At 38.6% G+C, this 15666-nt stretch overlaps 2 protein-coding genes across 2 annotated transcripts in view; one reads left to right on the top strand and one right to left on the bottom strand.

Annotated features, from left to right (window-relative positions):
- Positions 1-916, bottom strand: part of dlgap2a (discs, large (Drosophila) homolog-associated protein 2a) — a 226565-nt gene extending 225649 nt beyond the window's left edge. Inside the window, exon 1 of the mRNA XM_030127700.1 lies at positions 753-916. Within this exon, the coding sequence (XP_029983560.1) occupies positions 753-770 (18 nt within the window). The 5' untranslated portion in view covers positions 771-916. The remainder of the gene's footprint in view (positions 1-752) is intronic.
- A 494-nt stretch (positions 917-1410) lies between these two features.
- erich1 (glutamate rich 1) lies at positions 1411-11654 on the top strand. The gene is made up of 6 exons (XM_030127701.1): positions 1411-1732; positions 2085-2222; positions 2999-3145; positions 7508-7864; positions 9770-9964; positions 11380-11654. Exons 1-6 carry the CDS (start codon positions 1714-1716, stop codon positions 11499-11501), a joined length of 978 nt encoding a protein of 325 aa, XP_029983561.1. The 5' UTR covers positions 1411-1713; the 3' UTR covers positions 11502-11654.
- Positions 11655-15666: the final 4012 nt, after the last annotated feature.

Genomic DNA, 15666 nt, shown 5'->3' on the forward strand with positions numbered 1-15666 from the left:
GTGGGAACTGTGCTTTTGCCGTTTACTGTCTTGTTAAGAGCAAAGTATTATGTAATATGTTTACACAAACCTGTGCAGTTCCTACATTTTCAAACCTTTCCTCCAATGCCATCTTTTGTTATGCTGTATGGAACACCACTCTCATTCAGGAATGCCAGCACTGGGCTTGGGCTCTGTCAGACACAGTCAGTGAAGCTCATCCACCCACAGACACCACATTCTGCATGGTACATACTGTGTAATGTGACAGTGCACAAGTGGAGTCTGGAACAAAGATCAAATCTGACATAACATCCATTTGAAGAGTTCACTTTATAGTATGACAACTATTTTCTGCCTGCTTCTTATCTGAGTCAAGTGTACATTTAAGTGCAGGAATGACATTCATGGCATACAGCTGGTAAATCGCAGTTAACATTTTCTTGTGCATACAAAAGTGATGCAAAATCTTTTGTTGGCTGTGATGAGTGACCATGATGAATCTGGAATGGTGATTCTTGACAAAATCCAGTTATTAGAAGAAATTGTACAGTTACAGTATGTGGAAAGAGCTCAAAATCTAAAATCAGTTGGAGCCTATAACTAAACACAAATGTGCAGCCAAACAGGTTGAACACACACCCATTTCCCTCTGCATATAAGAAGTCACACAGTGAAACATGATAAAATACAATGCATGAATCATGCACCTTTTATATTTTAAGAAATAAAAATGTATTTTAAGATGAGTAAAAAATAGAGGGTGGATTTACCTTCTTCAGAGCTGACATTCTAGGTGGATCCTCCTCCTGCAAAGCCTGTTCACATGCTGAGGTCCCAAGCCAAGTTTGGAGGGTGCGCAAATCCTAACTCAGCCCGGTGCTGATGCTGAGCCATGAGGTGGCTGTTTAGTATTCTCATCTCGCCTCCACCTCATCCTACAGCTGGCTCTGTGTGCGCACGCCCCAAAAAAAGCTGCTATGGCAGGACTCGACCACAAGGGGAGCTGGAGCCTAAAGCACAACATTAACAAGTTTAAATTAATATTAAGAAAATAATAGAGGTGGTTTATTTTCACCGGATATGAATGGAAATATTAAAGAAAATTTTAGTTGTTAATATTTCAAGAATAAGCACTCACATCAATCTATCTTTGATAAAATATTCTACTTTTACCTTATATGTTGAGATAAATCCTTTATAATTTTGTTATATTCTACTTGGTGTTCTAAACCGGGCTTGTATATATGCCGATTTGAAGAATACATAACATTTGTCATATCAGTCCAATAACCATGAATATAAAGGCTGTATTAAGTTTTTTACAACGAAAACCAAAGTAAATAGTCAGTAATTTGAATGGAAAATGGCAGTATCGTGGTAAAAGTCGAGTTCCTTCCTCTGCAGTTAACTCCACTAGTGTCTGTCTGATGGAGCTAGAGGACGCAATGCAGCCAAAACACACCGCTTGCACTTTAACAAGCGGTTTATACAGATTTTAAGTAAATCTGGCCATTTCTTTAGCTAAGTGCAACACTGAACCCTACGTAGTTAAAGTATCTCACCGCGTATGCTATCCGATAAACGTTAGAAAGCGAGCTAATTAAGCTAACATGCCGGTTAGCTGTGAGCTAACTCGGCTAACTCGCTAGTTTAGCACATTAGATACGGCTACCTCTACACCTGTAACTTCAAAGTTTACATGTTCTGTTCAGTTTGGTTAGATATATCGACATGGCACATAGGAAAGAAGGTGAGCCTCACCACCCGTCGCTCACAATTTTAACAACTACATCATTTAAAAGTCGTGTTTTGTAGCTAGTCTGTTTTTGTTTAGCTAGCTAGCTACTCACGTTTCTACTCTCGCGTTAGATTTTTAGTAAGACTGTAAACAAGTGCACGTGTTACACTGTCACATCGACAACTGCACACCTGTTTTATACTTAAAAGATTAACTGAGGGAATAAAAACTACGTAGAAGTAATTGTGATCTCTTAAAGTTGGAGAGTAGATCTTTATCGTTATGCATTTACCTTCAAGAAAAAGCCAATGTTTAACATTTCAGTTTATGCTAGTGTCGTGTTTTTCTTTGTCATTTGTGACAGTGTTTCAGTCCAAAGTCCTCCAGAAGCTCTACCCTGCACCTCCAAAACTGGAAAAGGAATCCGGTTCACCACACATTGTGCAGTCTCTTGCCAAAAAAACCCACGTTAAAAGAAAATCTCACCAAATCACTGATACTGGTAAGATTATACTTCATACTCCAGTGTTTTCCATCAATAGTTTGTATCTATATTTAGTTTGTTTACATTTTTCCACACTGTATTAACGGTACAGTACTGGGGTTTCTTCTTATGAAAATATATAGTGCTATTTTTAAGGAAAATCTATTTAATTTAATCTTTGTCTTTCCTTCCTCTTCCATACACATAAAATTGTTTATTCAATTAAGTGATCGTTTAAAGTGATAGTGTTACACCCCGGCTAGGGGACCCTAGGGTGCAACATGAAAAGTGTGGTCACCTTTCCTCACTCCCAAGCCACAGAGACAAACCCCAGACATGGGTTGTGCAAGTTTAACAAAAAGTGATTTATTTACATGGTGCAACATAAAGATACTGAAAACTGGACAAAAAGGCAACTGAAACTTCGGGGTGGGCTCTGGCCAAAAGAACAAACAAAACTGTACTACCAAGAAATGAAGCTGACCTGCAAAATAAAGAAACCATGGGTTGTAACAATAGAAAAATTTGGGAAATGTCAGTTTTTTCTGAAGCCCAAGACTAAATTGTCTTGTGTTGATCAAAATCCAAAAATACTGTTTAGAAAATACATTAGATATTCACATTAAGAAGATGGAATCAATATATGTGGACTTTTTTTCCTTATACGATTTATTCTGACCGATAATCAAAATTAACTCTTACTCATGCAGTTTATTTAATATTCTACAGCTAATTGATTAATCAGTACAGTTTTACTAACAGCTTTATATCCTCTTTTTTGTTTGCCCTGTTAGGTGATGCCGGAACTACACACAGTGCAGTTGGTCCCACCAAACGTATATACACAGTTCTACCTCCTCCAGCAGACTACATGATAGTGGCAGAGCAATCCGCCACACTCCCACAACAAGGAAACATAAATAGTGTGGAAGACCCAGCTGGTAAGATGACTGTAATTTTACATTTATGGACCTGCACAATGTGCTATAAAACCCAGAAAGATTTATGATATGTTGTTTCTCTAGGTTGGCTCTCTCTAGTATTAGAGTCACTCTTCTTGATTGTCTTTGCCACTCTGGTTATGGAAACAGGCTATGATAATCAATTATGTTCTTATGGGAGATATTTAACCCTTGTTGATGCCAAGTTTGTGACGGAATTGCGAGCTGAAACAATGCCAAGGTTAAATGCTTTTGACCTATGATGCAAAGAGCTGAGCTCTAGTTTAATTTAAGGATCTGCACTTGAGTTGATGCATCATTGTTCATTTTGTTTGCAAGAACCAATGGAATAATCTGTTTCTAATATGAGTCGTAGGTCATTACATCAGTTCACCTTTCTGAACTAATCATCTTCCTTAATGCAGGTTTCCATTCACCTGACAGGCATCTATTTTATCTCACTGAAATGTAGGAGACTTGTTGATTCAGACTGATGCAATACAATTGCAATGTACCCACAGCCTCAAGTATAAATCATGAGTTTCAGCCTGATTAACTGCACTCATCATTAGCTTTGCCATGCCTTAATTGATTATATTTTTTGTGTAGTCTGTGAGCATGTAGGTAAATTTACATCCAAGTGCTGTTTACGGTCGGCTTATATTGAGCTTTATAAACCATTTTCAATAGGTGTAAGGTGTAACATTTTGCTTAAAAACATAAAATAGACATAACGTAGAAATAATCCCTCTGAATCCTCACTTCTTGGTCAGTATTTGGTATATTCACCTGCAGTGATGCAGTCTTCGGCCTGTATTTTCTATTTGCTTCTTGCTTTGCTGTGTTTGGGACATTTCTGGGTCTTGAGTTTGTATCTCCAACCAACAACAGTATACCACAGCGTGTGAGAGGCAACGTTGATTTTTACAGCTCTCATCTTTTGATCGAACCCTTCTGCTCTTTTCGCTCATCGAATAGTTCAGTCGGAGAGATCACACTCTGTGGGAAGCATAGAAACACACACCTTTCAGATTATGGCCTCTAACAGACCTACTGGAGACAAACAAAAATGAGGAAGCTTGTGGTTCAGCTGTGTATCCTCTCTATAAGTAGAGTTTTGCTAAAGAGTGGGAGTTTTTATTTTTGTTTTTAAAATAAAAGTGCTGTGACACAGTCAGGAAATAACAGGGTTCAACCTTAAGGCTTGGCCACTTGCTAAACAAGTACAATTCCACTAATCAAGAAACTACCTGATTAGGCAAGTGGTATAAAAAGCATTATTCATGTTGATTTTTTTAGGAGCTATTGGTAGAAGTTGACTGACGAGGGAGTTGCCTTACTTTCTTCTCACTCATGAAACGATGGCATTTTGTAAGATCTGAATAGCTGAAGCCTAAATGATTATTTTAGTTATTTGATGAAAATGAGTTGAACTGTGTGGCCTTAGGGGAAATGGATGAAACTCCAACATAGGGCTGCACAATATTGGAAAAAACTGACATTGCAATTTTTTTAAACCCTGCAATATATACTGCGATATAAGAAAATACTGTGGAGTGTATAATAGCTGTGTGGTGCAGACGTAAATGGTCAAATAAGTTGTGTTACCTCTCATTGTGGCAACAATTGCAAAGCACTATTGACACAGAATACGTTATTCAATATAAATCTTCTTGTAGCTGAAATAATTCCAGATAACTGACATTGCTTTTCTTTTTGGCACCAAATCTTCGTTAACAGTGATTTTTTTCTGGTTCGTTGTTCATTTTCAATGTTGTTACCAGCAATTCACTCCAAACTGATTAAGAAAGATTGTGACTGGTGGATCACTGTGCGCAGTGTGTGTTAGGTACCCTTGAGATGAGAATACATTGAGTTCATTTGCCTCCTACATTGCAGGATCTGCGATGTGACTATTGCGTACATGTACATCACAATGACGATGCTCAAACGATATATTGTGCAGCTCTAATCCAACAGTGTATTACAGTTTGCTGCAAGTTTGAGAGAAAGGCAGATAAAATGGAGTCGTTTTTCAAAGACAGATTTCTTACGAATTCAGCTGTGTTCTTTTAAAAACAGCAGACAGCATCTCATTTGCACAACAGCTAAGAGGGCTGCCAACAGTTGTCAGTAAACATAGAAATTAACTTTAGACTTGTTATGTTTTATAACTGCCATAAAACAATTTGTATAGTGGAAAGGAAATATTTTACTTTGGAGAAGGAGATCTCTGGCCTACTCTGACAAGAAAACTTGACCCATAAGGACCCAAACAAACACTGTCGACCAATGGCATCTACTGATGGAAATGTTTAATACCCACTGGTCCACTAATACTATCAATCAATGTAAATAATTGGTGTAAAATACAGTTTGTCATCTTTTCATGGTCATCAAATATGACCCATTTAGACATTTAGAGGCTCCGTAGTCAACATGGAAACACCGCCATCTTTTACAACATTGATTCACCAGTAAAACCTATGGAGTTTGATCAATGACAGTAGATGAGAACATTTGTTTTATGTTCAGTTAATGATAGATTTTGCTGAAAAAGTCACAGTTTCTTCAGTTTTTTCAGTTTTTGATGTGATAACCCTCAACTTTAATCTGAGCTTTTATGAACATCTACATGATCAGTGAATTGAATGTAGGAAAATACCTGATTTTCACTGGAAAAATGCAAAATACAGAGGATTATTTTATACTAAATGGTGACAAATCACTTAGGAAATGTTAAGTACAGAGAGAAAATCATTTGGGAACTGCCACAAAAGTAGCACTGGGTCTTTATGGGTTAAACATGAACCTTGACAAAAGTTTTCCTTTTTTCTCCCAATTTCAGGGCTTTTTTTGTTTTGTTTTGTTTTGTTTTTTTTTTAGTTCACTCATTCTCTGTCCCGTGTCCATTTAGAGCAGAGCAGGGACCCAGTTTGAACAGTTCTCTTCACATACACAAGTGGGAAGTGTTGGATACTTTGCCTTAAATGATAAAATGATCCAGTGTAATACAGCATATGCAAAAGAAACTGTACAACAACTACTAACTCTTTAGTTGATTAAATATAAGATGTTAAAAATAAATGGGACTAAACTTATATATGTGAAGTTAACCACCTGTGTGCTGGAAAACCCAAACCTGAACCACATTATTTCCAATCTTTAGTCCAGTTCAGACCTATAGTCTAGAATGATATGAGCATAACTTTATCCATCATACAGCTGATTCTGTGAGACTGTATTTTCAGGACTCTCAACTAATACACCTCTGTCACTGAGCTTTCATGCTGAAATGTGACTTGTTCTCCCCATTTTTAGAATCCTAATGTCTTTGTGTCTACAGCATGGCGTATTATTTAAGACGTTCATTCAGGCTTAAAAGAATCCCCTTGTTTTCCACATTGAGGAGCACAATGACGACTAACACGTTTTATTTTTAATCTACCATGAAAGGGCCCTTTAGAAAAAAAAAATGTTATGAATTTTGCATATTTCTAAATGCACGAAGATGCTCTAAATCCTGCATCAAAATGGTATACCCAAATGAAACATTTGGTACAGACATTTGGTTGCAAATATATCCTTTTTTTTTTTACTAAAATACACAATGAACTGCCTTTTTCTATGTTGTTTTTCCCCAAACACTACTACATCCACTTCTGCAATATGTCAGGCTACTACCTACAGCTGTAAGCAGGTCTCTAAGTAATCAATGGGAGCTGCTTTGTTTGACCTCTTACAGCCTCTTGAGTTATTAAGCAGACTGGAGGTGTGATGAGGTGGTGGGTTAGCAACAGTGTCATTTCTGCATCGGCTCGCTTTCTCAGTTAAATTTTTTCATATACAAAGGTACAGGATGTTTTGTAAGAGATTTAATGCTGAGTTACCCAAAAATAAAAGGAAAACAAATTAAAAAGTCGAGCTAAAACAGAACTGCAGAACACCTAATTATGACTTTCACAAGGGAGGGACATGTAATAAATTTGAAAAAGCACACTGAAAAGATAATGTGCATTTTAAGCATCTGTTTCTTTTACATCAGACATAAAGCTGGAATCCAGATAAAGAAAATGCTTACAAGCAGCATTTCTGACATGTATTATAAAAAGATTAAAGGCCTTTTCACTTCATCTGCTTAGAAAACACGACTTGTTGCAGCAGATTTCTTTTCCATCAGAGACTCCACCAACTCACTAGAGCTGATTTTGCTGCTCAGACTGCAATCAGCTAAAAATCCTGAATATCTAATTAGTCAACTCTGTGCTGCACTGATTGGTTGGAAGGAAAATTCAGTACCTGAGTCCCGTATTATTAGCCACTGTGAATAGAATTAAGCGTGCTATTATTTTTTGTCCACAGAGGAGAGTGTTCATGAAAGCAATGAAGAAATCGACCAAGGACCAGAAGAGAAGAAGAGGAGAAGAAGAAAGAGGAAGAAGCCGAACCTTCATCCTGATTCAGAGAAGGATCCGATAGCCCCGGGCCATAGTCAGACACCTGGGAACGAGGGAGAAGAACGCATTAGTAGAAACAAGAAAAGGAAGTTAAAGAAGAAAAGACACAAAGAGAAGCTGCTCTCTATGGGTTTGATGCCTCGCACTGCTGCGTTGGAGTTCACCTACCAGAGGATGGAGCAGGAGGAGGAGCAGGAGGAGGAGAGGGCTGCTGAGGTCCTGGACTTCCTCAGGACCACAGTGGAAATCTATAAGTCAGATTGTGAGTTTTCAGTGAACTTCGATGCTCTATGTCACAGGTGTCAAACATACGGCCTACGGGTAAAAACCGGCCCACCAAAGGGTCCAGTCCAGCCCCTGGGATGACTTTGTAAAATGCAAAAATTACACTGAAGATATTAAGAATCAGTATAGTTCAGGGGCTCAAGTGGGTCAGAGCAGTAAAATATTATCATAATAACTTAAAAATAATGACAACTACAAATTTATGTCTTTGTTTTCATGCAAAAAAGTACATTTCCATGAAAATACCTACATTTACTACTATCCTTTCACAAAAAATGTGAACAACCTGATCTTAATATGAATAAATGTATTAATATTTTGTCTGTTACTAAATGCTTTGTACATTTTTAGATCCACTGTGATCTGTAAGTTGTAGCCTAATACACGTTTAAATGATAAGCATATGAAAATTGCAGTTATTTTTCAAATTGTTCATGCTATTCACATTTTAAGGAAACTTTGTAGATGTAAACCTTTTCATAATGTACTTGGACTTTTTCGTTCTTATTATTTTACTGGTCTGGTCCACTACAAATCATATGGGGCTGAATGTGCCCCCTGACCTAAAATGAGTTTGACACCCCTGCTCTATGTCCTTTTTTGGTTTTTCAAAGTTAAAAGTCTCCAAAATCAACATTCATCCAGGACAATAGTTGCTTTTTAGTCATTGTTTGTGCTTTTATTTACAAACATTTCGACACTTTTACTTTTACCAACATAACATTCAATGCTGCCAGATGCTGAGAGAATGTTGAGCAGAATTCATTCTACTACAGCACTTTTTTTTTTCATTTTAGAGACACAATGTAACAGCAACATGGATTAAATAGTATAGACTTAAGAGTTACCTGGAATATCTGGAATACCTGAAATATCTAGGTATAATTGGCTAGAGGTCTAATTTATTTCACATTTACAACAGAAGAACCAGAGCCAGATAGGCCACAGTTATAAGAGTTAGAAAGTTTCAAAGAGTTTTACAGCAGAATCACAGCACAAAATCTAATGGAAAGCAATTACGGTCGTCAGTCAGTGTTTTAATCAAGGCTTTGAGCTCACGAACACAGTCATTAACTTGCACGCTATCCTGAAGTGTGAGCCATGACTTGGATGCCAAAGAGGGAGCTCCATGGTGCGCAGTGATTTTGTTCCTCTAATATTAAATGTTTAAACACATATATACCTGATGTGGCTTTGTAAATGAACCTGCTCGTCTGCTCTTTATTTTGATCACACAGAGACTAGACAGTAAATAAAAAAGGTTTAAAAATATGATATCATTTAAAAATAAGTAACAGCTGCTGTGTATTTCATATAGTTTACAAAGATAAATTGTCTGTTTTGTCAATTCTAAACTTTAGAACTTTTGAAGGGGGAAAATTAACTTTAAAATTCACTTAATATGTACGACTAGGAAAGGTTTTGTGTTTCAGTCAGCAAGGTGAGACTGTGGAACAGGTTCAACATGGAGTTAAAGCAATGTTCAAGCATGAGACAATTTAAAAGGGGGTACAAAGACAGTTTTTAAGAGGTACAGGGATTAGGCAGGTGTTGGGTGTTATAAAGATGGACAAATATGTGGTATGTGTACGTATGTATAGGTGTGTATGTGTGTATATGTGTATGTCTATGTATGTGTATTATAGTATATAGTATAGATATGCTTAGACTAGGAAGATTGTTACTGTTATTAATTAAAGAAGGAGAAGGAGTGGGAGTTTATGAGCTGTGCTTCTTCTCCTTTTCGAATATGTGTTATATGTCTTATGTTTAAATGTTCTGTTTACTTATTTTCTTCTGTTTTGACATTCATATTCAAAATAAATTCATCAATCTAGATAAAATGCTGTGACATTGATGGTGTTTTTTTGTGCTCCCTCAGCTTCGTTTCATGCAGGCGAGCTTTCTCTTCTATCTGATGGGATAGAGCACCTTCTAAGCAGCATCGCTGGTGGTCATCAACCCACCTCAGTCCTGAAGCAGCTTCATACTCTGAAGACCTATGTTCAGCAGAAAGATTCAGGCAGACTAACAAAGGAACTGGAGGAGCTCCGCAACACCACCACCATGTCTGCAGGTCCGCATCATTCTGTTGTTACGTTAATTCACGCCTGTCTCTGTCCACACTGGTCTGGTCTTGTTGTGGTTTCCCCCAAACACCTCACTGACCCGTTCCTGGCAGGTTAATACTTGCCTCAGTGTGTCCATGCTTGCCTCAGTCTGTGCATTGTTATAGTGATCTTTATTGTTCACCTGAATATACCTGTCCTTACTTGCCTTCATCAGCCATTGCCTGTGAGAACCTGCCCTCGATTTGCGACACTAGGATTGGTCTTGTCCCTATTACATATCACACACAGGTGACTTCTATCATGACTGAACTAACATGTCGGAGCTTGTTCATTTCGCCTTAACTCGATCAACATCCGAAACGTCTCATGAGGCCCGAGACACGTTTTCACCTGTGAGTGCATCGGTGGTTTTTCGTGCTTGGCTACCCGGGTTCATAATAGGATCAGTAGGGACTTTACCACTCTCACATGCACACTAGTACGTGCACGACAAGGAGAGAGAGACAGAGTGAAAGGGACCGGCCAAGTGGATTCAAGACACTGGCGTATCAATGGTCGCACAACCGACGCTTGTCTTTGTGTGTCCCCGTCGCCAAGACAACACAGTGTAAAAACCAGTGTGTAACTCATGTGCAGAGCCAGTGCTCCAGCCTCAGTTGTGTCTCTCTGCATGCACCTGCTCTACAGCTGCCTGGAAGCTTCTGTAGCCCCTCATAGCACCAGCCTCACTTCACATTACTCATGTACCACCAACTTATTTAGTTTATTTATTAGGTTTTTAAACACAGGTGCATAGGCATTTTACCAGTTTCTTTTTCTTTCTTTCTTTCTTTCTTTCTTTCTTTCTTTCTTTCTTTCTTTCTTTTTCAGTATTCCATCTGAGTTGACTTCAGCTGACAGGACAGTTTACATTTTCTTCTATTTTAATATCTTCTTTCCAACCTGTAAAAGCAGCATTCTGCACTTTTATTTAATCCACATCTACTGTCATGCAAGAACTAAGCTCATGCTTGTGGAAATGTGTGATTTTTAAGTCCTTGAATTGAGTTGACTGAAGCTTTTCATTCTACAATCTCCAATCTGTATTAGTAACAGTTGAATAGTCTGAAGGTCTAAAACAGCTTTCTGTTTAATACCTACGACACCAAACCCCAGAATTCCTCTGTTAGAAGATATTTTTGAAAAGTTGACGAACTAAACTTAAATTTTTCATTAATAAATAATGGAAAGACTGCCCATAAGATGTACTTGCAGTCAGGTAGCATGCAAATTCAACAGTGGCTGGATGATTTGATTTATTATGCCTGAAACACAGAAGTAAATGTATTTCTCTGGTACAAACACTGACTGTTTCTGCTTCTTTGTTGTCAGGAGTCACAGTAGCTGAAATGTTGCTCTCTCTCTCTTTTTTGTGTTTTAGAGGAAACGACTGCAGTCATTACGCTGTTCCAATACTGGATCACAGACATTCTTCCTATGCAGAGAGACCAGACCACAGGACTTTCTACAAAACATTTGAGAGATGGTGGACTGGCTCTGTAACTGTGGTGTTACTAAATGATAATCAGTTAGTGACATTTCTCTCTGTCTCTATAATTGCTCATTTCTGTTTTCAAATTCTGTATTTCAGAAGCATTTAGTGCTAAGATGATGTATTTATTGTTTTTGTATGATTAAATATTTTCTGTTTTTGAACTTTGCGTGTGTGTAATCCTTTTTCCATGCCTTGTTTTGGAAAAGTCCCTTAATCTTCAGTTGGGTGAACCTCTGAGTAGCCTTAAAGTTCTTATTGACCATGCCGCCTTATTTACCTTTTTTGTTAGTCATGTTCTTATGAGGTTGAAATTAATGGAACAGTAAATTGGGTTTAATATCACACTTGTCTCCCTCATCTAACCTCTAACAGCCTAAGAAGCAAATGTCAGCTCTGCTGGAGCTCCAGTATTGTTTACTGACATATGACATTTAAACCCGACTGGCTAACCTAATAGCTCCTCAATTATCTACACTACACACAAATCAATTTCCAACTGCCTTTTTAAATTTGCACCACATGGTGGATTGGTCTTCTCGGAGGCAATGCTGATGACATTAATAGTGTCTCAGCAGATTTTCATTATAGGTCTCAGTGATTAAGAATGTCAGCTAGCCACAGTAACTGACCTCCACTTACACTTGTTACCTTTATCTGTCTGCCCAATATAGCTATGGACTTTGTTGATAGTGTTTGGGAATCAGTACCACCTAGGGAGCTATTAGCTTGTCCTTCAGCTCCAACATACCTGTCCACAGTTCAGGGAATCTATCCTAATGCATTTACATGTAGCCTGATGCCAAGGGATGAGTTCAGGAAAGGGGCAAAGAATTATCTCAGTAGGAAAAAGCCACTATGTTGACCTGAGTCATCCCAGCTTTAGAGGAACTGTTTTTCTAAAGTTACAATGCAGCAGTAGAATTAAGCAGGATGCTGTTTACTGTACACGCAACACAAAAAGTTTGTGTGTATGTGTGTGGATGAACGCACCAGGTGCTGTCTGATGGAAGCTCATTTGCAAGAGGAGACATGAAGGTCATTATTTGGTCTTTATTATTGTCACTTCTGTGTAATAAAATCCAATTTTAGTTTTTTAATATAATAGTTTAAATGCTGTGTCATATTTTGGACCTGGGCACAAAGTCTAGTGAGCATCTCATGTCTCTCTGTGGCATTCTGACTTAGCAGCATTATTGCTAGGTACTTAATATTATTCATTATATGCATGAGTTGGGAGGCAAAATTGAGTTCTGTTACCAAAGCTGAGGAAAAAGGTCATTGTTGCCTGCTTTCACTGGAGAGAACTCCTCTTTTCTCTGCTGAGAGATGTCATTGGTACAGCTTCCTCAATATTAGACCTTACTCTGAGCTGAAGACCCCAAGGTCAGGAAAGATATTAAAACTTACAGAAATTCGCTGACAAGGCAGTGGATCCACTCCAAACATCTAAACTGACCTTTGGACCTTTGCAGGACCAAAAGAGAAGACGATGGAAACATGGTTGAAGTGTCTTAAACAAATTAGGATTTTTGGAGTGACTGTATGTGCATATATGACCATAAATGCACTCATTCTCTGCTCTTCAAGTATGAATATTAAGACTTCTTTCATTGCGCACTGTTTTTAATACACTATAGCAAGAGAGGGCAAAGAACTCTGCATGATTTTATTTGGTTTATGGTTACAGGTTAGTTTTAAGTTAGGGTTAGGGTTATATATGTATAATGATGCTCTGTAATATTGTTCCATTATGATTCCATTTCAAGTTGATGTCGTCTTTTTCATTAAATCCTGGCCTTTTGCTACATTCTTCCATCTGTTTATATTGACTTCTTTGTCCGTCTGTGCCAAGTCCTGTAATCCCCTTAGTCACACCACCTGCAGACAGCCCGTTATGTAAAGACGAAAAGGAGACGTTATAAGGACTGACCAGACTGTCCTGGATCAGATAGCTGAGCAGAGGTTGAGGTGTTCGTGCACTCTCCGGGGCAGACCCTCTGTCAGCGGGTTTCCCGTCCTGGGAATCCAGGGAGCCCTGGAAGAGGAGCCAAAGTGTTATCTGGTCTATAACTCAGTCAACTGAACAGGAAAACCATCGCTCCAAAATGTTCTTCAGAGTCCCAAGACTGACTCCTGGCTACATCAGACTCCTGCAGGTAAACATGAGCCATTTAACATGTTTTAAAGTCTTCAGTGGTGATAAAGTAAGATATGATGAATAAGAGACGAGTAAATAACAACCCACAGGATATTTTCATGTGAAGTGATATTTGATCTTAGGTGCATATGGTCAAGTCATTAAAACTGCCTGAACTAAAAAAAAATATATGGCGCTGAGTCATGTTTGTCTTGAAGTTTATGGTAGTTCAAGCACAAAAGAAGCTTGTTTTGATTTAAGAGCCTTTAAACAAAAAGGCAGAAAGCCCTTTTAATGTCATGGATGTAAAGTCTAGATTATATTGTGTGTGAAATGATGTATCTCGACTAGTCCTTAAGTAGCAGCAGAAAGTGACAGATGAAATAAGTGCCGGTTCTAAGAGCAACCATTGATGTAATGAAGTGTTTTCAAGGCACTGGTTTTATGAGTATGTAAGAAGGTTTATAGACAGAGACAGTGAATACAGTAAGTTAGTTTCACTCAGCTTTATCTGTCTCAGTAGATTCATATGAGACAAAATGATGAAACCCAGACAGATGTGAGCAATCTAATTATACACACACCCTCCACAAATATGAGTGTATCCTAGGCTAGTGTTTTGGTAATTGTAGGATGTCTTTTGTTTTTGGTCATAAAACACAATCACCTTTTTGCTGGTGTTTATCACAAACAATAGACACATCCAAGCCTGTGACAGTCCATTGCATTGTAAATGGAGATGAGACTTGGATGAGTGAGCGACAGGAATGGCTTGTTAACTGTCTGTGACACAGCTCCATTAGAAACTATGACGTTTCTATTATTTGCTCCCCTCTGCTTTTTATTATTGTCAAGGGCCCACTGAGGAAATTGCCCGTGTCACAGAATAGACAAGCTTTTTATTTATCAAAAGAGGCAGACTACCATTTGGCAAATGAGAGAAAATGGGTTTTTAATCTCTTGGGGTTTGGTGAGAGGGCTGCATGGGGTGAAGACTGAGGTTAGCATATTGTGGCTCAGTCGTTTAATGTTTTGGAAGGAGCTGCAATTCATGTTGTTTTCCTTGGGCTTGAAATGAACCTCTATTCATGCATATTTCAGCAAAACTTTTGGAAGTTATTTTTATACCTCTTTATTAGCCTTTCATACTCTATACCATACAAGGAGAGACCAGATGATAACATTTCATTTGACACTTTTGCTTCTTTTTCAGACGCAGGCTTATCATAATGTGGCTGTGACACCTCCAGCTGAGAAGGCCATGCCTGGTGTGGCTGTGCTGCTGGGGGCCCTGGGGATCGGGATGTGCGGCTACAGCTCCAGGCAGTTGGCCCTCTACCACCGGCCTTCAGTGCGCGTGCTGCAGTGGGCTGGCACCTGCACTGATGCCACCTTGGCAGCATCTGCAGCCCAGAGAAGCCACCTCCTGGATGTTACTCGCCGTGTTCCCACCTGCCACGAGATCCCACCTCCATCCTTTGTGGGCCAGAAAGTCTCCTTAAAATAACGTGACGATCAGATTGGATTACTGTAGTTTGGCTAACATCATAGGTTGAACTCCAGTAGCTACACTTCTGCACATTTCAGATTGTAGCAATGCTGGCCCATTACACAAATGCGGCCCATGTGCTCTCTGGAAATGTGCTAGTGTGGATTTCTGAGGGATTTCAACCTATATGTTACACGGTTTGAAGTATTCTTTTATTGTTATTGAAGTGTGGTATCTAGTGCAATGCATGTATAATAGTTTCAACTGTTGCATTATGACACCGACAGTGATCACTTTTAAATGGGCACTGCAATCTGAATGATTAATGATGTACGTAATGATGCTGGATCTTCCCAAAGACTGTAGCTGAATGTAGCTTGAATGAGCTAACATGTTTCATTTGGAGACATTGTGTGTCTCTTTGAAGCCTGGCATTAAAAAAAAAAAAAAAAGAAGACTGATGCTTGGCAACATCCCTCTGTACACAGATGGTTGGCATCCCTCTGATATATGCCCCCCACCCCCCACCTCCTCTTCAGGCAGACAG

The sequence above is a fragment of the Sphaeramia orbicularis genome, chromosome 22 (genome assembly GCF_902148855.1).
Source record: "Sphaeramia orbicularis chromosome 22, fSphaOr1.1, whole genome shotgun sequence".
Lineage (NCBI taxonomy): Eukaryota > Metazoa > Chordata > Actinopteri > Kurtiformes > Apogonidae > Sphaeramia > Sphaeramia orbicularis.

Coding starts and splice junctions, on each gene's coding strand:
- erich1 (XM_030127701.1), top strand. Junction 2,223..2,998: donor TCACCAAATCACTGATACTG/GTAAGATTATAC, acceptor TTGCCCTGTTAG/GTGATGCCGGAACTACACAC. Junction 9,965..11,379: donor CACCACCACCATGTCTGCAG/GTCCGCATCATT, acceptor TTTGTGTTTTAG/AGGAAACGACTGCAGTCATT.